Below are 22816 nucleotides of genomic sequence, written 5' to 3'. Positions count from 1 at the left end.
TTTTATCCAATACTTCTTATTCCTCAACAGCAATTAAAGTAATAGATTTACAGTAGTAGTGGCAGTAGGACTAATATCTGTAGTAGTCATTGTAAATATTCAAAAGTCAGATAATCACAACACAATGCACATAATTCAAATACAAGAACATATCATTTATATTAACTACCCTGCTGTTAGTTTTGGGAAATTCCAATTATAGTTTGCACTTTAAATCAAAAGGTGTGTCTCAGTTTTACACCATCATGCCTATTGTAAGCTCGGTGTGTTTGGCTCATGTTATCCAAAGCAGATAACCAGTTCAGGGAGTGTAAAACGATGTGCACGCAGGAACATGTCTGCGCGGAGACTGTAGTCCAATGCTTCTTTGGAAAAATGCTTGATAGCAACAAGTCCAGGTTCACTGTTCTAAGTCCTTATCATTTGACAGTTTCTGGGTCATTTCTTTGAAAAAGCATTTCACAGGATGAATTATGCAATGCATCGTATGCGAGTTCACACACTAAGTTAAACTGACAAACTGGAGCTGCGGGTGAGGTTTTAAATGTTTGATCTTTGCTGTGATAGCTACGTCAGTCAATGAAGGAATGTATAGAAGCCATAACATGATGAAGCTATAAACCACATCATGCAAGAGATTTAAAAAAAACAACAAAAAAAACATTTTACTTTGGTTTTATAATGATAAAATGTTCTGGCGCAGGTATTATTTTGACAGAATACAAAAGTATGTCTTCAGCCTCCATGATATATTGTAACACCAATAAATGTATAGACATTCAGTAATATTATTCTTATATATACACATTTATTATACCATAGTTATTTATTGATAAACTAAAGCCTTTTATTCTGAAATCATTTGGATCATGGGAAGTGTTGTCTTCCAAGTTAAGCCACTATTTAAATGTGAATTATCACAATTCTCAAATCTTATTCCAGAAAGGCTTTATGAAACTAGTTGCCTTTGTCCCTCCACACATACGTAGTAGCCTGGACTTTGGAGCTGAAACAGTACAGCATGCAATACCCATCGTGGCTCCATCCAGAACACTGCAGGTATAAAAGGCCTCCGTGGTCTTCGAGGTCTCAGTCTCTGTTTTGAGTACTCACCAAACGAGAGAGCTGCAGGAACCCATCATGGGGGACCCAAAGCTTTGCCTTTTCATCCTTCTGATCAAACTCACCTTCACTTGTAAGTATCTTTCAATGGAATACTATGAATACAGAACTATTAGAGGGGGAAAAAAATGTTTAAATTTCAAAACTTTCTTTGAAGTATAATAATTCACTTCAATGAGCATTTGAATATTCCTGATTTGTCTCATTTGTCTTCACAGACGCCCAAGAGGACCATGCATCTTGTCTTTGTAAGTCTAAAAAAAATGATGTGATCTTTATGCTACTTGTGTGAACATTGAATTGAGATTTCCCTACAATTTTAGAGAGAATTGTAGTTTTTAAAGAAGAATATCTGTCCAAATCATGACTTTGTAATAATGTAGGGTGGTCTTTTTTCACACACCCAGAAAAAATTTCAAATTGTCATTTATTAGAAGTCAGGTACAGCCGTGAAAATGTCAGAAAGCTTCTGCACACACTTACAATCTTGCATTTCTTAGCTTCTGCCATTTCTGGTCCAGGGTAGCAAAATTGGCCTTCGACTCACCTTTTTTTTCCCCAAATAAACCTTGTTGAAGAAATTTGCTCTAGTGTTACAATGCAGATGTAACATTCAGTCAAGCGCAAATGTAAGCCAGATTCAATTATATTTTTTTTAATTTGTCATGTGTCAATAAAAGATCAAGAGTTGTGCCACCTCTGCAAGAAAGGATTCTGCTTCGCTGCTGTTCCTTTTGTCAAGGGTTTAATTGTTACTGCATGCAGTTGCTTTGTCGTGCCAGGATAATTTGTAATACGACATTACTGTTTCTCATGAAGTAGCAAAAGGTTACAAGGCACATCACAAGTATGAATACCTATATGAAGCGGAGTCCCTGAATGCCATCAATGGAGCGTCACAGCTTAAGAATGGACCGAAAGCCACATGCAAGGTAGAGGTGTTTGTGCTTTTACATCTACCTTTTGTCTCTCTACTTTTAATCAAAACCTAGTTGTTACACCTTTTTTTTTCATGGTGCTTCACAAAGAAATGCAGTGCTAATAAAACATTTAAAACAGGTTGAAATTGAAGTACCTCAGAAGTGTAGTTTCATCTTCCGCACCACTGGCTGCAGCCTGAGCGAGGTGATCGATTTGGACGCGGAGGGAAACCCTGTGTTCGGCTCCACACCCACCTCTGATGCCTTTGCTGCTGAAATGGAGAGGTATATACACACACACACACACACACACACACACACACACACACACACACACACACACACACACACACACACACACACACACACACGCTAAGTGTTGTGTTTCTGTATTTTCTCTAGATATCCTGTGAAGGTTGTCTTTGAGGGTTTGCACGATGTGAAACTGTACCCTGAGGATGGAGAGACCACAAACATCCTGAACATCAAAAGGGGTATCATCTCTGCCCTGGTTGTGCCTCTGATGGGAGAAGACAAAAATAGAAATATGGTAAATTTCCTGCTTATTACTACATGATGACAAATGTCACTGTTTTGTCAAGCACGGTTAAAAGCAATGCAATGCCATTGAAGATCTGTTTCACTGTTCACACCCTTTTAGCCTACCATCCACGGCATGTGCAGGACTCAGTACACTACCAACGCCAAGGAAGATACTGCAACCGACATCAGACTTACCAGGGATCTGTCCAGATGTAACAAATTTGTCCCAATAAGAGATCACACCAGCCCTCTGGCGCTCATTTCTGGCATGGTAAACTATCCAAGCATGCAAGCTATGAGGCTCCTTTGAGAAACATATGTAGACTTTTCCAGCTTCACAAACCTAAAGTCAGTGTCAAAGTCAGATGATGAAGTCATCAACCATTAGTTTTTTTTGTTTTTCAGCACTACCCTCTGGCTCAGTTGATCACAAGCTCCCAAATCTGCGACTACAAGTTTGACAATGAGGAAAAACACATCACTTCTGGCTCGTGCACTGAGAACCACATTCTCATTCCCTTTTCTCACAAGTAAGTCACACTTACGCAACTATATGTGCACTCTAGACCAAGCTCTATTATGGCATGTTCATGTTTTTATAGGTTTAATTCATTTTCATGTCTGTGTTTCAACTCTACAGAGGAGAATATGGCGTTACCAATGTAGGAAAACAGCACCTCACTCTTGTTCAAGTTTCTCCACATTCTGACAGAGTCTTTTTCCACAGTAAGTAAGCTCATCTTATTATATCAAGTCTCTGAGAACAGGCCAAATCACTTGAAATGCTCTCTTCTGTTAAGGTGACCGTGTCCAGGGTCTTCACATGGAGACTGTTGAGGATAAGTATGCTGTCCAGGATAAGGATGCAGCTCTCAATCTCCTGAGAGAACTGGCCGCTCTGCCCGAGTCTGACGGTGAGAAGAGGGCCCACCTTTTCCACGTGCTGGTCTACCTTGTCCGTGGAATGAAGACTGAAACCTTGAGTCCTGCCATCCCCGAGGCTCTTGAGGTGTCCCGTGTCCTGACCTACCAGGTCCTGGCACAGTGTGGAACCCCTCAGTGCAGCAGTGCCATCATGCAGATCCTCAGGTCCTTTGACAGTGCCTCCCTTGAGGTTGACGCGTCTGTCTTTGCTCTGGGACTCATGTCCAATCCATCTGAACTGCTCATCAATGACATGCTGGAGATGGCCAAGTACAAATCCAGCAAGCCCATCATGTATGCTTTGAGCAATGTCGTCAAGAGGTGAGTGCCATTAGCACGTTACATTCAAGACAGAATTTTGAAGATTGATATTTTACAATCACTGTTTGTCCTTTATACAAAAAAGGATAATTGTTGTCAATATCTTCATTCAAAAGATTTTACAAAGCTGAAGAAAAACTCATCCCTGAGATTTTCTCTGTTGCTGAGTTCATGGCCGGCAAGCTGGGTGACTGCTCTGGAGACAATGACGAAACTTTCTTGACATTGAGGGTAGGTCTCTGTCTTTAAGGCTACAAGTGAAAATCAGGACAATTTAGAAAAGAATTATGCATTTTAGATGAAACATGTAAACACCTGCCATGAACAAACAAATAAAGAAAAGAAAGAACTTCTCAAAACATGTCTCAATCAATGTTAGGCTTTTTGAGGATACTCATTTTTTTGCTTTCAAATTCAGGTTATTGGAAACATGGCTCCAGCAGTTGTAAACGCAGGCCCTGCACTCAGAGGTGCCGTAATGCAGTGTGTGAACCAAGCTGCAGCTTCACCAGCTGTGCAGCAGGCTGCTATCCAGGTCTTCAGACTGACTCCTGCTCCTGAAGAAGTAAGTGTGACTACGATTTCCACAGATTGTCCGAATCACTACTTCCATTGCTCTTTCATGCCACTGATTTATTTATTTTGTGATCACAGGTCAGGGGAGTCTTCATGCAGGTTCTTTTGGACAGTGCCAGCCCCATGCAGAAGCGCGTTGCTGCATACCTGGTGCTTATGAAGGATCCTCAGACAAGTGAACTGACCCAGCTGGTGAACGCCTTGCCTACTGAGCAGGACTCACAAGTCAAGAGCTTTGTCATCTCCCACCTTACCAACATTTTGTCCTCAACTATGCCTGAGACGCAGGAGTAAGTCAAAAAAACACTGTCAATATAAAAGTGTTAGGGTTTCCTGATTCGATAATAACGCGATTCATGTTTCTTTAATTCTTTAAAACAGAATGAGACAGAGGATTCTGGATGCCCTGCAGGGTAATGAGATTGAACCCACCATGAATCCCACCAAGTTTTCTCGCAACTACAAGATTGGATCTTTGGAAGGAAACATGCTCTTTGAGAGCAGCAGCTACCTGCCCAAGGAAGTCATGCTTGACATGACTCTGAAAGCTTTTGGTTTTGACATTGACATGATGGAGGTAAGGATTATTACTTCTTCATCCCACCTCGTGCAGATTGAGCAGTAACTTAAGTTTTCACTGTGTTCTTCTCAACTTTACAGATTGGCATGGAGGGCAAAGGATTTGAACCAACAGTCGATGCTCTTTTTGGAGAGAATGGATTCTTCCCTGACACTGCCTTGAAGACAATGTACTTTGTCTCTGACAACATGCCAGAGTCAGTCAGTGAACTCTTGCAGAACATCATGCCTGCCCTGAAGAGGAACAGGATGAAGAGACAGGTACTTAAAGAACCAACTTTCTTCACTTCAATTACACTGTATTCACTTAAATAACATCACTTCATGAGGGAAGCATTTCAAACCATTTTCACCTTGGTATTCAGGCCCACATGAATCTGATGAGAGACATTGGACGCAACCTCAACAAACTGGTGAGGGACCTGAAGGATGTACAGTCTCCAGAAGCAATGGTCTACATGAGACTGTTGGGAAATGAACTGGGATATCTGAGGACCAACGAAATGGAGGAGATGGCCTACTCCCTTGCAATGATGATTGACAGCATGTTCAAGATGTTCCCAACTGATGTAAGTTAGATTCATGAGTTACTTTAAACAGAAAACATATTAAATAATAAGCTGTGCTTCGGCCTAAACATTTCTTTTATGAATTAAATGTCTATTATGCATTATCATTTGGCACAGATCATGAAGGCTCTGATGACAAAGGCTGACAACACCATTTTTGCCCACTACATCTTCATGGACAATGAATTCTTCCTGCCCACTATGACTGGTGTGCCTCTGAGGGTGGCACTGTCTGGTACTTTCACCCCTGGTCTCAAGGGTGGTCTTCAGATGGCTCGTGATATGGTAATTATTCATACGTGTGTTTGAAAGCCACCTCCACCCTTTTCTTTCACTGCACAACCACAACTATTAACTTGTGTCTTTCCACACAGAGCAAAGTGACCTTCATGCCCTCTGCTGGCATTGAGTTTGTAACTCAAGTTGGCTCCCACATCCCTGAATATGTCCACTCTGGATTGGAGATGCACACCAACATTTTCCATGAGAGTGGAGTCAGAGCTGAGATCTCCATGGCACGTGACAACATCAAGCTGACCATTCCTGCTCCGACAAATCCAACAAAACTCATCAAAATGACGTGAGCCATTGTAGAAGTCTGTTTGGGCAGTTATAAATGAGGGGAAAAAATCTTACATTTAGTAAATGCTGTTTTGGTCCAAATATAAGCCTATAGGTGATCGCTGTATTGCTTCATTTCTTTAGGCACAGGTTACCGTTGTCTGGACATTAGAGATATTCTTACTTCTCCGAGTTGTGCAAGCTGTATTAGATTATGTTTATCGGCATCTAAAGTATAAGACAAAGTTTAATGACGAACAGATTTTTCTTTTCCTTAGACCCCAAATATAAGACAAACCTACTATTTCAGACTTACTTCCAGGAAAAAGAAATAGTATTATATTTGGACCAATGCGGTAGATAGTGACAGAGCTATGAACATTCAAAAGGTACTTTTCTATGATGTGAACTTCTGGTTGTAAGGAAACCATTTCCTACACAAAACAGCTCATGGCAGTATTTTTGTGAGTACTTGAGAGAAACATGGTAAGCAAGTTTTTGTTTACCTTCTCTTAAAGGAACAACCTGGTGGCAGTTACTGGATCTGAGGTCCGAAACATCCCATCAACATTGATGGACAAGATTGATGAAAGCGAGTGCACTCCAGTCTTTGCTGGAATGAAATACTGCACGGCCCTGCAGTACACTGATGCTTACTTACACGAGACAAGCCCATACTTCCCCATCACTGGAGACAGCAAGTGAGCAAGACTCTGAACAGCCATAAGTCAATTTAAAATCAATTGCCATCGAGAATGTGCTGATTAATTGTATTACCTAACAGATTTGCTGTGGAACTCCACCCAACGGGTGAAGTCACTGCGTACACTGCCACTGTTGCCTATGAGCTCGTCAAGGAAGGAGAGGAAGGCAGGCAAAAGGTTGACACTATTAAGTTCATCCTGAGGGCTGAAGGTAAAGTTTTGTCTTGACACTTGACAGTGAAATGTAATAGACACCCTGATACTGATAATAGTTTTCTGTGATGACTGGTTGGTTAACAACAGGTGCAGAGCCCACTGAAGCCATGGCAGTTTTGAAATACAACAGAAGAAAGAATGTTGTTACAGCTGACATCCAGATCCCTGACTATGACGTTGAGGCTGGACTGAGGCTCGGTGTTGTTGATGGAAACACCAAGGGCAAAGGAACCCACTCCATCTCTCTCGACCTGATTAACAAGAACATCCCTCAGCTCTCTGTTGTTGGCCGTGCCAAGTGAGTTATCTGTTATAAATGCTTATTAAAGACGCATTCATAATTAAGAATATGTCAGCTAATGGGGCAAATATTTCAGTTTGAAGGACATGAAGGAAGGCATGTTGCAAGTCCAACTTCTGGTGCCCTCCATCAATGCTGATGCCACTGTCACAGCAAACATGAAACGTGAAGATGAACTGGAGCTGCAACTTCGGAGCATCATCAAGTTCCTGCAAACCACATCCGAGCAAACAATTGAGCTTAAATATGGTACTACAAGTTTCCACCCACAATGTCTTTTCTCACTCGATACGGTTACATATTATATATACATGGTTAGTAGATCATCCACTAACGATAAAGTAAGATTATGGTTTAGTGTTGTTTGTTTTTTTATCTTTGCAGGTGCCAAAAGGGTTGAGATTGACTTTAAATCTGATACGAACTCTGAGATTACCAAGATCATCCCAAATGTTGGTGTGATTAAAAAGTATGGTAATGACCTTCTTGACATGCCCATTGGGGAGACTGACATGAAGGTCCGTCAAATTCTCAAGGAATTCGTAGAGGTGGGAATCATTTATTATTCATTTGCTTTGATTGTAAGATATTTTGGCCAATTGTACAACAATACTATACAACAATAATGATTTCTTTTTAGACAACAAACAAACACCTGGAAAGCTACGGTGCTTACAGAGTACCTGACATGCCAGAGATTTCCCTGCCAGAGACACTCTTCATGAACCTGTAAGTCAGAGAGAATCTGATCTAACTTTTAAGAAAATGTGACGTTTAAATGTTTATAAATTTTTTGCTTTTTTTGTGACACACAGCGACACAAAGGCTGTTTACTACTTCAACCCTGAACATTTCACCATCGTTCTACCTCTCCCTCTTGGAGGAAAGTCAGCAGAAGAACTGAACTTCCCACCAGCTTTGACGACACCTCAGATGTCTGTACCACAGCTTGGACTGGAGATTGTCTCCATGGAGGTTCCCATCCCTGACTTTGTCATTCCGGAGAGTTTCTCTTTATCCATTCCTTATTTCGGCAAGGCGGATTTCTCCACTGTAATGAAAAGTAACATCTATGACATGGAGGCCTCGGTGATTGCTGGCAAAGATGCCATGAAAGTACCAAACTACTCAGCGAAGTTTGATGTGAAAGGGACCTCCCCAATCGACATCCTCTCAGTGATGACTGAAGGTAATTCACAGCCGCTATTGTTTATAAATTTAAAAACTATAACATATATGTGTTTAAAGGTACACTAAACATGTGTTGTTCATTCTCAAACATAGTCTTCAACTATTTAGGCCTGGAAAAACAAAATCCAAAGAACAATTGAGACACTTGGCTAATTTTATTATTTCACCTGTCTGAGTTGTACTGTTTAGATGTGTTATTATTGTTTGTTTAACAGCAGCTTTTCAAGCTGCAGTGAAAACTATCTATATTACAAAAACACTTGTTAGGCTTGCTGCTATTAGATGAGGAAACTGATGGAGAGAAAGAACAAAACAACAATAATGTTTAATTGTACTCAAGAGAAAATGGTGTTAGGTATTAGGCAGACAGTAACAAGGGTAAATACTGAGTTCAGTTTCTTTCTATATTGCGCAAAGATAGTTGTGCAAAGTCATTGATATGAAAGAGCTCTGAAACTCAAGAATTAATGTTGTTTTATGTCTCTTTTTTTTTTTACATTTAGGTTCAGTGATGTTGGACACCACCGAATCCGTCAAGGCTGAACTGAAAAGCTCTTTGACTCATAAATTCATTGAAGCCAGACTAAGTATAAATGAGGATGCAACCATCACAGACAAGATCAGTTTGAAATCTACAAGCAAGGTAGAAGCCACAAGTCCACTGGGTCTCAGTGTTGTCCTCGAGCACACTGGCATGGCTGGTATCAACACTGAAGAAATTTCTGCTGACAACAATTTTGAGGGAAATTTCAAGGCTGGACCAATGTTTGGCAAGACAATTTCAACCCAGACCTTTACTCTCTTCCCACTCAGACCAGAGGCAAAGATTGACTCTTCTCTCCAGTTGGACTCCACCATTCTCAAGGCCCAGAATACCATTGCTGCAACCTTTGCCAACGGTGAACTCTCATTCGTTTCTAACACCAATGCTTTTGAAGACATCTTGACTCATGTTGCTGAGCTTTCATTCAAGGACAGTCGTCTGTCACTTAAAAGCGACGCAAATGCTGCTGCTCTTGGTATGAAGATCCGCAACCAAGCTGAAGCCTCTGCTGGTGTCAGTGAAGTCATTGTGAGAATTGAAACAAATGCAGATCAATCTGAAAACCGTGTTTACTCTCTGATGACTGCATCCTTTGATAGCAATGGTCTGGCTCTTAACAGCGACGCCAACATCAAGCTTTTGGAAAATGAGGCTACTCACAAGGCTGCTCTGACTTTGAACAAGGACGGTTTGGCCACAAGTGGAACAACTACTCTCCAGAGCTTCCTTTCATTGGAAAATACCTTCTCTGGTGGACTAGATGCATCAAAAGCAACTCTATCCATTACCAACAAGGGTGCAATGAATGACGTCAAGGTTGATAATGCCAACACTCTGGTCGTCACTCTCTCCAGCCTCGACTTTAACTCAAAGGCTGACGTTATTGCTAGTGAATATGCTTCTTACACTCATGACATCACCGTTGACCTGAAGCCCTACACTGCATCTGCAAATCTTAAGAACAATCTCAAACTTCTGACTGCTGATTTCATCAATGACGCACAGCTGCAGGCTGAGCTGTACAAGATGGACCTGACTGGAAGCCTGAAAGCCATCTATGGTGAGGAAGAGATCAAGCACACTTATCAAGTCAGTTACGCTGATATGACTGCAAATGCAAAATGCAGCACCACCGGAAAGCTCTTTGGAACTCACATGAACCAAAACACAGAAGTTGAACTCATTGGTCTTGCTGCCAGGATCACTAATGATGCTCGCTTCAACTCGCAGCCAATCCGCTTTGATCACACCATCCGGTGCAGCATTGTTCCTTTCGACTTGAACCTTGATGCCATCTTCAATGGTGATGGAGATGTGGCGATGTATGGCAAGCACAGTGCGCAGCTCTATGGCAAGTTCCTCCTCAGAGCACAGCCTCTGGCTTTTGCTAGCTCACATGAATGCAGAACATCAGTAACTCAGGAGTTGATTAACGGTATTTCACTTCACACGATTGTTGAAAACAACATTGACACTGTTATGGCACCTCAAGAGCAAAAGATCAATTTGAGAATGAAGTCCAAATTGAATGACCACGTTTTCAACCAGGATGTAAAAATTTATAACACTCCTCAGAGAACTGGAATTGAGATTTCTGAAATAATGCTCACAAACATCCTCAACACAGACTCCACAGAAAACCAGGAATTTGCCATCTCTGGTTTTCTTAAGTATGACAAAAGTATGAAAAGTCATATCATCCACTTCCCTCTCATTGAAAGTGTGCCAGTCTTTTTGGAGAATATCAAAGGTCTTGTGGTTCGTGCAGCAGAGGCACTTCAAGAATACATTAACAACGATGAGATCAAGGACAGACTTGCAGCTCTTCCCCAGTATGTGAATGACTTTGTTGCTGAAATTAACATGGAAGACAAGATCAATCAGCTGAAGCAGTATTTTAGTGACTTTACCCAAGGCTATCTTATCACCATGGATGATGTGGAAGCCTCACTGAGGAACCTGAAAGTGGCTGTTGAAAGACTATTGGCTGACCTGACTGTTTACATCCAACAGTTTGTTGGCATGATGAAAGAGGCTATTGCCAGTGGCACCCTCCCTGAAACCCTTGTGCAAAATGTCCAGGAACTGCTGAGTACTATTACTGAGGAGTACGATATCAAGGCTGTGGTTGTGAACATGATCGATACCATCAGAGAGATGATCAGTCAGTTTGATCTGGAAAAGCTGAGGGGCAGCAGCATTGCATTCCTGAGTGACATTGATGCCAAGTATGAAATCAAGGCTTACACTGAGGCCATCATGAAAGTTATTAGAGAAGCAATTGACTCCTTTGACATGGCAAACTTTGCTGCTGAGATGAAGAGGTACATTACATCTGTTGACTTAAAAGCTTACATTGATAAAATAGTGAATCAAATTCCCATTGACACTTTCTCTGAAATAGTAGGTTCCTTGAGGAGAACAATTCAGAACCTTGATCTAATTGAAAAGCTCAACACTGTCTATGCAAAGATCCGTGAGATGATTGTAAAGTTTGAAGTTGAACAGAAGGTCCAGGCTGTCTTTGAAAAGGTGGTTGAGCTCATTAAGCAGTTCAGAATCGAGGAAACCATCAGTGCGCTGTTGAAAATGGTGAAGGATGCAGATATTCCAGTCAGATTAATGCAATTATTCCAAGATGTCATCGACTACTTGAAAACCACTGAGATTGAGGCGATTATTCAACAACTGAACACATATATCGAAACTAGCCTGGAAAAGCTAACGTCCTTGGATTACAACAAGTTTGTGGATTATGCCAATAATTTTAAATCTGACTTCACAATTTACATGAATGAGCTGATAAGGACTCTAGGAATTTCCCAGAAACTTGAGGCAACGCGAGACTTTGTCAACCTGGTCTTGTCGACTGTTCAAGGGTTCATGGAACGCCTGAGAGAAATCAGGATTTCAGAAGTAAAGGATATCTTTGACCAGGTTGTGCTTGATAACCTTAGGACTACTGCTGAATTCATAAAAGAGAGAATTACAACTTTTGACATTGAAGCTGAGATTTCATCTTTTATGGACTTTGTGGGCAAAAACTACACAAAGCTTATGAGTGCCATTATCGATACTTTGGCCAATGCTGCTGCGATGATTGAGAGCATGATACCAGAACAGAAACTTTTCAGTGAAATTCAACAGATTATTAATGCACTCCTTACTGAAATGAAGAAAGCTGAGATCAAAATCCCATCTTTTACCATTCCTTTAACTGATCTTATTGTGCCTCCCTTGACACTTGGCATTGATGCACTGAAACAGTTTGAATGCCCAACAAAACTTGACATTCCTATGTTCAGCATCATGAGCTTCTACACTGTACCAGCCACTACCATCTCAATTAGTGATATCAAACAGACAATCCTTGACCTCATTGATTTTATTCTTAACTTTGAGACGGAGCTGTTAAATATGGGTGCTTCTTTCGGACACCTGGCAACTGACTATCTCCCTGCACTGCCCAAGCTGTCAATTCCAGAGATTTCTATAGCTGAGTTGTCTTTCCCCACTCTTCCCCATGTTCCAGCAGAGAAACTTGTTAATGTTCCTCTCCAACTGCCAACACTTCCGATGCTAGTTATTCCCAGTGAGTTTGTGATTCCAGAATTTGGTAAACTAAGTTATGAGATCAAAGCCACCTCCCCCATCTACTCCATTCGAAATGCTGCCGAAGTCCAGAGTTCTCTTGATGTGGATGAAAACCCTCAACTGTCAGCTTTTCTGACTTCCCAGGGAACATCCCCAAGCTTTGAAATTCTTAACTTCAACATGGGCTGCACTGCTCGGATTGGTATTCCCAAGACTCTTCATGTTATTGCAGCTGAGACCTTTACGATCACTCATAATTCTCTGACTGTGGACCACCACGCATCAGTCACTTTAGCTGACTTCTCCGCCCAGGCCTCAGCCAAGACCACAATGAAGGCCAAAACCGAACCTTACAATGCTGAGTATTTGAGCGAGGTTTTCTTATCAACCCAGGGTGGTTTATCAGCCTCAATTGATACTACCTACAAACACGAGCTCAACCTCTATGGCCTAACTGGTGAGACATCTTTCACACAGAAATCTGTGGCCCGCCAAGAGGGTACCGCTCTCACAATGACTTTTGAAAACGAGGGTGCTTCGACCTACAACTCACACCACAATACCCACAAGAGTGACTTACAGATCACAGTCGATCCAAGTTCAGTCAAGTTGTCCTTCACTGGTGACACGGATACTTTCCTTTTGAAAACAAGACAGGCACTCACTGCTGATGTAGTTGCACTTAGCCATTTGAAGTTGGATATTCGCTCTGAAACAGAAGGCTCCATAATCAAAAGCAGCCTTTTAGAGGGATCGCTCAATGCCAATCTACATGACAGTAAACTTGAACTCAAGGCAACTCATAGGACAGACATATTTGTGCCATGGGTTTTCCAAGTCAGCGGAGACCTGAACAATGCGATTGACTTTGTTGTCAGTCCCAGTGAAGTTCTGTTCAGCTTTGAGAATAAGGGGAACGCAAAGGTTAACTTCAATGACGAGCTCACGGCCAAAATTGATCTGCAGAATGATTACTCTGCAAGCTTCAGTCCTGACAAACAGCTGATAAACATTGTGGCTCTGACACGTTTCAATGAGCACAGGCAGCTGTGGAACCTCACTGTAGAGAACAATAGAGAACAGTTTGGCATTCTTGCTTCTGCAGTGGAAAAGATCAATCTTGACATCTTGACAAGACCTATTAGTATTTCTGAGTTTGAGATTCCATTTGTTGGATTCCATACCCCAGCCATTAGTAATCTTGATTTGTATGACCGAACTGGATTGAAATACATTTTAATGACTCCTGAGCAGATTGTTGATGCAAACATTCAGATTGTATACCACAAAAGCCAAGAAGCGCCACTTGTTGATTTCATGGGTCTGATTCAGATTCCCTCTATGGATAACCTGATTACAAAGCTGTCTTTCAAATCTGCTATCATCAATCTCAGTGTAAATGCTGGTCTGTACACTGAGGAGGATCTTGTGATACGTCTAGCAGCAAACACAGACTCTGTGTTTGACAGTCTTAAAGCCAAACTTGAGGGAACTACCAGCCTGACAACCAAGAGAGAAATCAAGTTGGCCAATTCCCTATCCCTTGAAAATCAGCACATTGAAGGAACTCATTATAGCGCCTTCAGTGTGAACACGGACACTTTAGAAACTGCTGTGTCTGTGACTACAGCTGGTAAGATTGACTTGTCAGAATTTAAACTGGAAGCAAGACAAAGCCTGGTTGCAGATACCAAGACCAAAGCAAATGTGGTGTCCACTTTAAAGATGAACAGCCATGTCAATATACCTCTGCTCAAGACTTCTGGAAAAGCTGAGGCAGACTACAGTCTGAAGCTGGAAGGAACCTTTGAAGATATTTCAGTTGAGTATTTCACTAAGGCAAATATGGATGGCATCATACTGGAAGACGTCTTGCTTTTAGGAGTCGTGAACAATGAGGCTACCGTGTATCTAAATAAGGATGGTCTAAGATCCACTTCCAAGGTTTTTGCTGGTGCCAAACTGAACAATGGGCTCAACAAACTTTTTGGCATGGATGTAAACGGGCATCTGGCCATTGAGGCGTCCCTAGGCCGCCTATATGCAGAGCTGAAGTACAATGGCAACAATGTGGCAAACCTGCTTCACTTTAACACCGATGGAAAACACGCTGCCCAGGCGACCATTGTCTTTGAACCAACCTCAATGTTTACGGCTGATATTGAGATCGACATGTCCCAACCAACCAGCCTGGGTGAATTCACGATTTTTGAGAAGACTCTTGCTGAAGTGACAAGTACGAAGCAGAAGATGTCTACTAATGCCAAGTTTGTCAGCCCACTGTGTAATTTGAACGTAGAAGCTGAACTAGACGGCATTGCTCCTGTCTCCAAAGTCATCTTTAAATCCTCTTCCACATCTCCTATTGCCATCTTGCAGTATGACCTGGAATGTAAGTTTCCTATCGGGATATGAGATACACATTTCAAATCAAGCGTATTATCATATGGTTTAACTGAATTAAATGTTCTTCAACAGCTTTGACTACTATGAACTTTGACGACGATGGTATAACTGTGACCGAGAAAGCGGTCTTCTCTGCAAATGACTTCACTATGGATGTTCAACAAATGTTCTCCCATACACTGAGGTACTTAAACTAACGATTTATGATTGGTTATGCTATCTAAAAAAATCTATTACTGTTTTCAGCGCTGTTGCTTTCAATCACTCTCTCAAAATTGTTCTCTCGCTTGTTTCTACAGCGAATCCTATCTCACCCTGAACGTGGACATCACAAGCCTGGCCTTTACCGATATGAACTTGCGTTGCGCCATCCGTAAAGATGGAGTCAGCGCCACGGTTTCTATTCCAACTACAGGCTTTCTTGGTCTTCAGCTTCACGGCAGGATCCAGTCACAGATGAACGCCAGACTTTACGGCCGATATGCTGTAAGCCTCTCATAATGCCGATGAGTTCTCACAAGTGCATCGATCGCTAGTTGTTTTATTCAAACGCATGTTGTTTTGTTTTGTCTGTTAAAACAGTCTGATCCTGGGAAGGACGTTGACATCGTCACCGCCAGAGTGTCCCACAAAGATGCCGACAAAAGCATGAATCTGAAATTGGTCTTCAACATGGACGCCCCTGAAATCATGCTCAGCGGATTACAGGAAAAGCTTCCTGCCATCACATCTTGTGTGTCTAATTACGCCGAGCAACACCGACTGTTTCGCTATGCTGCTCAGCTGAAAGACATTATCGCTCACTCAGTTGACGACGCCCACAACTTTGCAAACAACCATGCTCCGCATTTGAGCCAGGTGTCCGTGCTCTTTAGGAACACTGCTGTTCAGTCCCAGCGGGCTGCTCAGTCGTTCTTGGATGCTGCTGTCAAAGTCCTGAGGGAGACCAAGGTCAGACTGCCTGGCTCTGACGAGATGACCCCCCTCACAGAGGCGCTCCAAAAAGTAACCACTGGCGTAGCTGTCATGGTAGAGAAGGCAATCCACACGCTGACTGTAAACATTGAGCGTGCCTATAATGCAGTCGTCGCGATGGCCAGTGAAGTTGAGGTTACAATGCCTCTCGGTGATGTTATGGCCGGAGCTAAAGTAATCAACTACTGCAAACAGAGTGCGAGGGATTTGCTGGAGATCACAGTGCGTACTTTGAAGAACGTGGAGAGCATCGACATGATCTTGGAAAAACTGGGTGACACCTTGAAGTTTTTTGTCGACAAAGCTCAAGACTTTGTCGACAATAACCTAAGATCTGATACACTCGATGCCGCTGCTGTTCATGTTAATGCTTTGTATGACCAGCAGTTGAGCTTGATCAAGTCATATACAGAGTACGCAAACTCCAACATGAACACTGACTCTATAAATGAGTTCTTCAATTTCATTCTGAACAGTGTCAGATCCAAGGTGAATGAATACAGCAGCACTGTTACTCAATATATGCAGCAGGTTCCTGCACAGTACAAATCTTATTTAAAAGTTAAAGGTAAGAAGCTGGAGATTAACATTTGATTTTGAGTTTGCTGGACGACTTTATCAAAATGTAAAGGTGTAAATGTTTTACTGTGTTTTGAAGACAGAAATATACCATTTAAACTTTCCCAGCTTTGCTTGGATAACATAAATCATGTCATAGGATAAATAATAACATGACATATAACTTTACAATACATTGCCAGCATTACCTGTACACTTTTTGGGCTGCAAGTTGTCATATTTTATTGATGCAAAATAAATTCTGTTAACTGAATCACAGTGTATTGAAATAATTTTTTCATCGAGTGTATAAAGCCATTTGTACTTGTGGGGAAACTTTTTATTATGTTGTGGGTCTTCAAATACATGATAATTTGATACCTCCTTATGTACCCTTGCTAAACTTGATGTGATCTAATTTTAATATCTTGTCAAAATTTACTTGTCATTGTATTTATGCACACAAAGTAATTTTCAAAAGTTGAACTTTGAACTCCTTGCTAAAAAGAGCTTTTAAAAAGACATAACTAAAAAGACTCAAACTGGAAAAAGTTGCTTTTAAAAAAAAAACTAAAATGACTAGGCTTTGTAAAAGAAAACACGTTTACAAACTAGGTCGAAAAAAGACACACGCTTAAAAAAAAAAGAGCTCTTTTAGCTGGTTAAAACAGCTAAAATGTGAAAACTCTGCTGAACAAGAAGGAGGAAACTTCTGAAAATGTAATGAAATTGTTTACCATCATAAATTGTAATAGAAACTTTATAAATGGAACATCAGACACCGTTTATGTTCATATATCAAAACTATACATGAAACTTTGGACAGCCTCATTTCAAAGGTTAAACGTGTTTTGGACTTCCTGTTGAATTTGATTTGGTGTAAAGTGACAAAACTTCTCTTTGAGCCATAAAGGTTGCACACCCCTGACCGAGCGTAACGTTGGCTCATAATATAACCTCTATAAGAAGCAAAGAAAACTAATTTAGTGACCAGTGAATACTTTGTAGAAGCAGGATATTACAGTTAAAACAACTTTAACATTTTCAGCAGTACTATATATGAGTTATACATATACAATACATGTAATATGTAAATAGAATTGGGATGCATTAGACTTGAGAATAATTTAAGTTGCCAAGGAAGGTTTTCACACTGCCTGTCAGTGAACATCAAGCATGTAATGTTTATAAGCAACCAGGAGGGGTCACTAGAACAGTTCTTTGTGCAGTCTTAAAAAATGATGCTATTACATGAATGAGGGAGCTCTTGTACTCTTAAAACAAAGTCAACAACAGCGTGTAAGCAGAGCTTTTGTGACTCAATGTCTGCGGTCGACAACTGCCCCAACTTATTAAATCATAGCTTATAAAGGCACAAGTGTATCACACCCTGGAAAACAGCAATTAACAAAAAACACAAGCAAAACTATACAGTGGACATCAGTAAGTATACAAATTGATTTATAATGTCTGCTTTTGACAAACTTCAGAAGGTTGCGCTTGGTAATAATGTGTAAGTGGACCGCCAGCGAATAGAGATAGTCAAATATGCTGATTCTTTAAATGCAGTACGAGTGGAGTGTGTGTTGTTCAGTAGACAAATTAGAACATACTGTATGCGTTCAAAGAAGTCTTCCAGCCATCCATCGATCCTCTATGCATACGTTATCCAGTCCTGATTGGATGCATGGGGGATGAGGGGGGGGGGGGGGGGGGGGGGACTATCTGGAGACTATCTCAGCCAACTCAGGCCAAAGGGCAGTTTACACCGCTGACAAGCCACCAGTCAATTCTGACGATGACGATGACGATGACAATGACGATGACAAACTTTTAAACAAGCTCAAGTATAATATTGCGGCACTTCTTGCAGGAAGGTCCATCCATCCATCCATCCATCCATCCATCCATCCATCCATCCATCCATCCATCCATCCATCTTCTATTCTGCTTAATCCAACTTTGGGTGCTGGAACTGTCTGCAGCCGACTACGGGCCAAAGCAGTGTGTACCCATAACATTTCACCACTACATCACAGGACAAACACAGAAAATAAAGAAAACCCCTCACATTTAAGCCTATGGGCAATATAGAGGCACAGAATCACTGATAGTGGAAAGAAACCAGTGTACCCAAAGAAACTCTATTTGTGCACATGAAAAAAAAAAACACACCATCTCCATACAAAAAGGCCCAGACTCAAATAAGGTATTATCTCTCTGAGTGCTGACTACTACATCACCGTTTCACCCATGCAGAAAAGTCTCATCAGAACACAAGTTTTTAACAAGACAGATTCTTGCAGTGAGGTGAGCGTGTTTACCACTGGGCCATCATGGACACCTAAACAAACCAGTGCAATCCTATTCTAGCAAAGGCTCTGATGAAGCCATGCCCCCTTGTGAAAAACTGAAACCTTTGAGCCATGACTGTTTTTCCCTACTCAGGAACATGTTATCAAGCAGCTCTTCAAGATACTAGAAGATAGCCAGCAGTCAGATGCAGGGATTCAGGGTGCTGCCCTCTGCACTTTAACAAATACCGTATGATAGCCTTTGTTAAAGAGCTGAGCCTTTTCAACACTTAGAATGGGGGAAAAATAAAAAAGTTGGTTTCCACTCAGAAATACTTGAAACAAACGTTGAGGGATTTCGGAATTTACCCAACTGCGGGCGCATCGTGTTATGCAACAAATGAAACACCTAGTAAACCAGAATTCCTTTATGACTGATCAGCTATGAGTACTTAATAAAGAAACAGTATTTGCTTCACCTGTTACACAACCTGGTCTGGTGTTGCTCTATCATTCTTCACCAAGGCAAATAAGCTTCTGACATTTTTTTCTAAGCTACAAACTTGCATAATAACTCAGGCCAATCAATGCTGCATGTCAGCGGCCAATGCGTGCTTATTATCATGTAATAAACTGTTCAATGTGTCAACAGTCAAGAGACACAATCCCTTTTGTATGAAAAATTCCAGAGAAAATGACTAAGCTCGTGTCCATCTTTCTTCATAAAGATTTTAGGAGGTACGGCTATTTTGCAACTCGCAGGAATCAACATGTCTGCCTGGCTTTTTGTATCTCCACCAATTGCACAACCCGCTATCACATTGCAGTCAATATCTACTGTCCACAGGTTCAGTCAAGACAAAGAAACTGCAACAAGGCTCCTCTGATCCACTCAGCTGTGCACACAACACATTCAATAGTCATGTGGCAGGTTATAGTGTAAGAGTCTAAAGACTAATGAGATATACTGGCAGGTTTCTAACAGCCCTATTACTTACATCTTTCATTTTGAGTTTACGTTTTGAACACTGCCTAAAAGATCATTTCAAGTCTGAAGCAGTAGCAAAGTACACTCTGGACACGAGCCTGCTTAAGTTGCGAAAACCTGTGCAACATTCCAGAAAAACACAAACAGTAAATTGTGGCTGAGTAGGTTAAGTTAGAATTTCACTCTAGAGTAATGACAAAAAAAAACCTGCACTCATTATTGGGTTTGGATGAAAAATAAAGGAGAGTTGTTTCTCCAATCCAAGCATGTGAAGTAAAAACAATTTTCAAAGTGTTAACTGTGATAGTCTAGTTTAAGAAATGCTCCCATGTATGATATTGAAATCTTTGGAAATACTTTATTTTTATATTTTTTGCATGACTGATGAGCAAAAATGATAGAGAATTAAGCCCCCCAAAAAGGTGGGAGAAACATCCTTAGCATATGTCAGTTAATGTGAAATAAATGGAATAATATATAGGCTTATAAAAGTTTGATTGTTGACTTAATGTTGCTGTTACTGTTATATTTATTATAGATTGATAATTATGACCTCTAGCTGAAAGAAAGAAAGAAAGAAAGAAAGAAAGAAAGAAAGAAAGAAAGAAAGAAAGAAAGAAAGAAAGAAAGAAAGAAAGAAAGAAAACGTTTTATCTTAAGGGAAAATGTAATTAAACATTTGGAATTACTGTATTTTCAAGTAATAGGATTTACTGTTTAAAACAAGACACTTAATATATTTTAGTTGACGAAGCTAAACTGGCTCAAAGTTTTATTGTCTGGATTAAGTAATATGGAAAAAAAAATCTATTTAAAATGTATTAATATTCAGCTTTTTTTTTGTTTATATGAAGAGTAGGTAAAAAAGAAGAAGTTTACTAAATAAATTATCCCTCTAATGAATATATTTAAATTCTTCTAGGTCTATGACTAAATGCGCTACACTGCACTGCTTTTAAGCATCACTAGAAAATCTTTTTTTTGTTTGTTTTTATTTCAGCTTTAGTGTATTAGAGCTATTAAAGTAAATGTATTTTTGTCCTACCGGGTCCTTGTTGACATTTTAGCCGAGTCAGACTTCAGCTGTCCGGCTCCGATCAGCCGCTCTGTCCGCCGAGAGCCGAAGCTAACTGTGCTAACCAAAGGTAAAGATGAAAATATGAAGTGAAACAACCTCAAATGAAAACTCTTCAGAGAAGTTTTGTGTCCTTGTGGTCCTCGGCAGGCGTTTGGAAGTAAAAAAAAGTGTTTTCCTGGAGCAAATGAAGCCACTTTAATAGTAGTTGAGCTAATCGATATGCTCGATAAACGAGCTGAGCAACCAATCAACGAACCTCTGCTCACATTTAAGGACAGCCCTGACAAATTACACTACTTTTATGTTGTTTTTACTACTTTAATACTATCAAAACTATAAAATGGGATGATTAGGATCAAGTTTTCCCATCATTTATGCACCTTACATGTTTGTAATACTGTCAAATACAGTTTAATCCATAAACATGGCTCTTCTTCTAGTGGTCATTATATTAGGTACAAGTTACAAAATAAAATAAAATTTGCATGTAGTTCTGCAGGCAATTGTTTTTTACTATGTGGATTTTAAACAATTGTCTAATCTAGGCTAAATAAGCTAAAGCAAAACAGCTAAAACGGCCCGAATAATAATAACAACAACAACAACAATGATAATAATAATAATACAGTAAACAAATTGTTATATTAAAATGATTGAAATTGCTAGTACAGAGATTTTTTCAGGAAAAGAAAAAAGGAAAATAGGTCAAGGAAAATGATAATGTAAAATAAAGGTAAAAAGTAAGGGCGAAGGAGAAAGAAAAAAGGAAGAAAATGTCACATAGCTAAAAACGTCTCTAACCATGAGGAAAAGCACAGTAGCTTTAAATAGTTTTAGCTAAAGCGCTAAAATGACCAAGATGCATAAAATAGCTAATTCAGGAAATCCATTCAAAAAAATCTCCTAAAATAGCAACAAGAACTAAACATGGAATGAAGCATATCTAAATTGTGCCTGTGACAATGACAACGAATAACCCCCCCTTAAAAAGAAAGAAAAGTGTCCTTGGACAAAGCTCTGAATCCCATATTGCTCGGGAGCCATGGAGTCATTGGTGTTTATGTGTATTAGGGTGAATGTGGCTGACAACAGGCTGCTGAAGAGGTGAAAATGCAGTATATAAGCAAAGTGTGTTCCCTATTTACAATAACAAAATTTGAACCGACTGAACCTCACAAAACCCTTCACACACTCACTGTAGACCAAGAGATAACTCAAATTATTGGAGATTCTGTTGCACCTTAATCACATGTTTTAACTCAATACAGATGTAGGATTGGAGGAAGTTTAATATACATTTAACATTTGACCACTTGTTTGGATTAGACTTTTTAGGATAATAGATTAGCTATGCTTACAAAGCTACGTGTATGACGTTAACATTACATTATGTCTTTGGAATCCAATGATCCATGTAATAATTTTATAGTGTTCATTCTGTAAAAAGTTGATCAGAACTTCACACGCATGGTTTTCCACCTCAGTTTTTCACTTTTTGCTTGTAATCGTAGCCAGCTCCTTTACTGCCGCTGACATATATTGTGAATACAGCGATCACGTCGCTCTGTGCTGATGGGCCTCTTGTGTAACACCACACAGTCTTCTAGTGTCTGATTACTTTATCTTGAGTTCACTCCTGCTGTAATCCTGACCAGATCACTTTTGCAGACTTCTCCCAGGAGGTGAAAGGTTAGCGAGGCATGTTCAAGCAACGGCAGTGTAAAGGATTCATTTTTTTGGAATCAACAAAGTTCAGGTTCATGATTATTTATTCAAACCGCTTATTGAACTGCAACAATAAAGAACTGTCACAGACAAGATCTTGAATGTTGAAGATATTCACTCACTGGTC

At 40.3% G+C, this 22816-nt stretch overlaps 1 protein-coding gene across 1 annotated transcript; it reads left to right on the top strand.

Annotated features, from left to right (window-relative positions):
- Positions 1 to 1140: 1140 nt before the first annotated feature.
- LOC308126590 (apolipoprotein B-100-like) lies at positions 1141 to 16640 on the top strand (the record flags this gene model as incomplete). Its single annotated transcript, XM_080491091.1, has 27 exons — positions 1141 to 1195; positions 1942 to 2054; positions 2182 to 2327; positions 2445 to 2592; positions 2704 to 2856; positions 2991 to 3115; positions 3226 to 3311; positions 3386 to 3830; positions 3947 to 4061; positions 4249 to 4395; positions 4485 to 4696; positions 4788 to 4983; positions 5067 to 5246; positions 5351 to 5554; positions 5672 to 5839; positions 5929 to 6134; positions 6634 to 6816; positions 6900 to 7030; positions 7123 to 7333; positions 7413 to 7585; positions 7721 to 7854; positions 7977 to 8065; positions 8152 to 8525; positions 9031 to 15057; positions 15144 to 15255; positions 15371 to 15557; positions 15654 to 16640. The coding sequence occupies 27 exons, from the start codon at positions 1141 to 1143 to the stop codon at positions 16638 to 16640; spliced, it is 11307 nt and encodes a 3768-aa protein (XP_080347217.1).
- Between the last annotated feature and the right edge of the window lie 6176 nt (positions 16641 to 22816).

Source organism: Lipophrys pholis (assembly GCF_963383615.2).
Source record: "Lipophrys pholis genome assembly, chromosome: 21".
NCBI classification, from domain to species: domain Eukaryota; kingdom Metazoa; phylum Chordata; class Actinopteri; order Blenniiformes; family Blenniidae; genus Lipophrys; species Lipophrys pholis.
The sequence above is the reverse complement of the archived record's forward strand: the minus strand, read 5'-3'. Positions and strand labels throughout refer to the sequence as shown.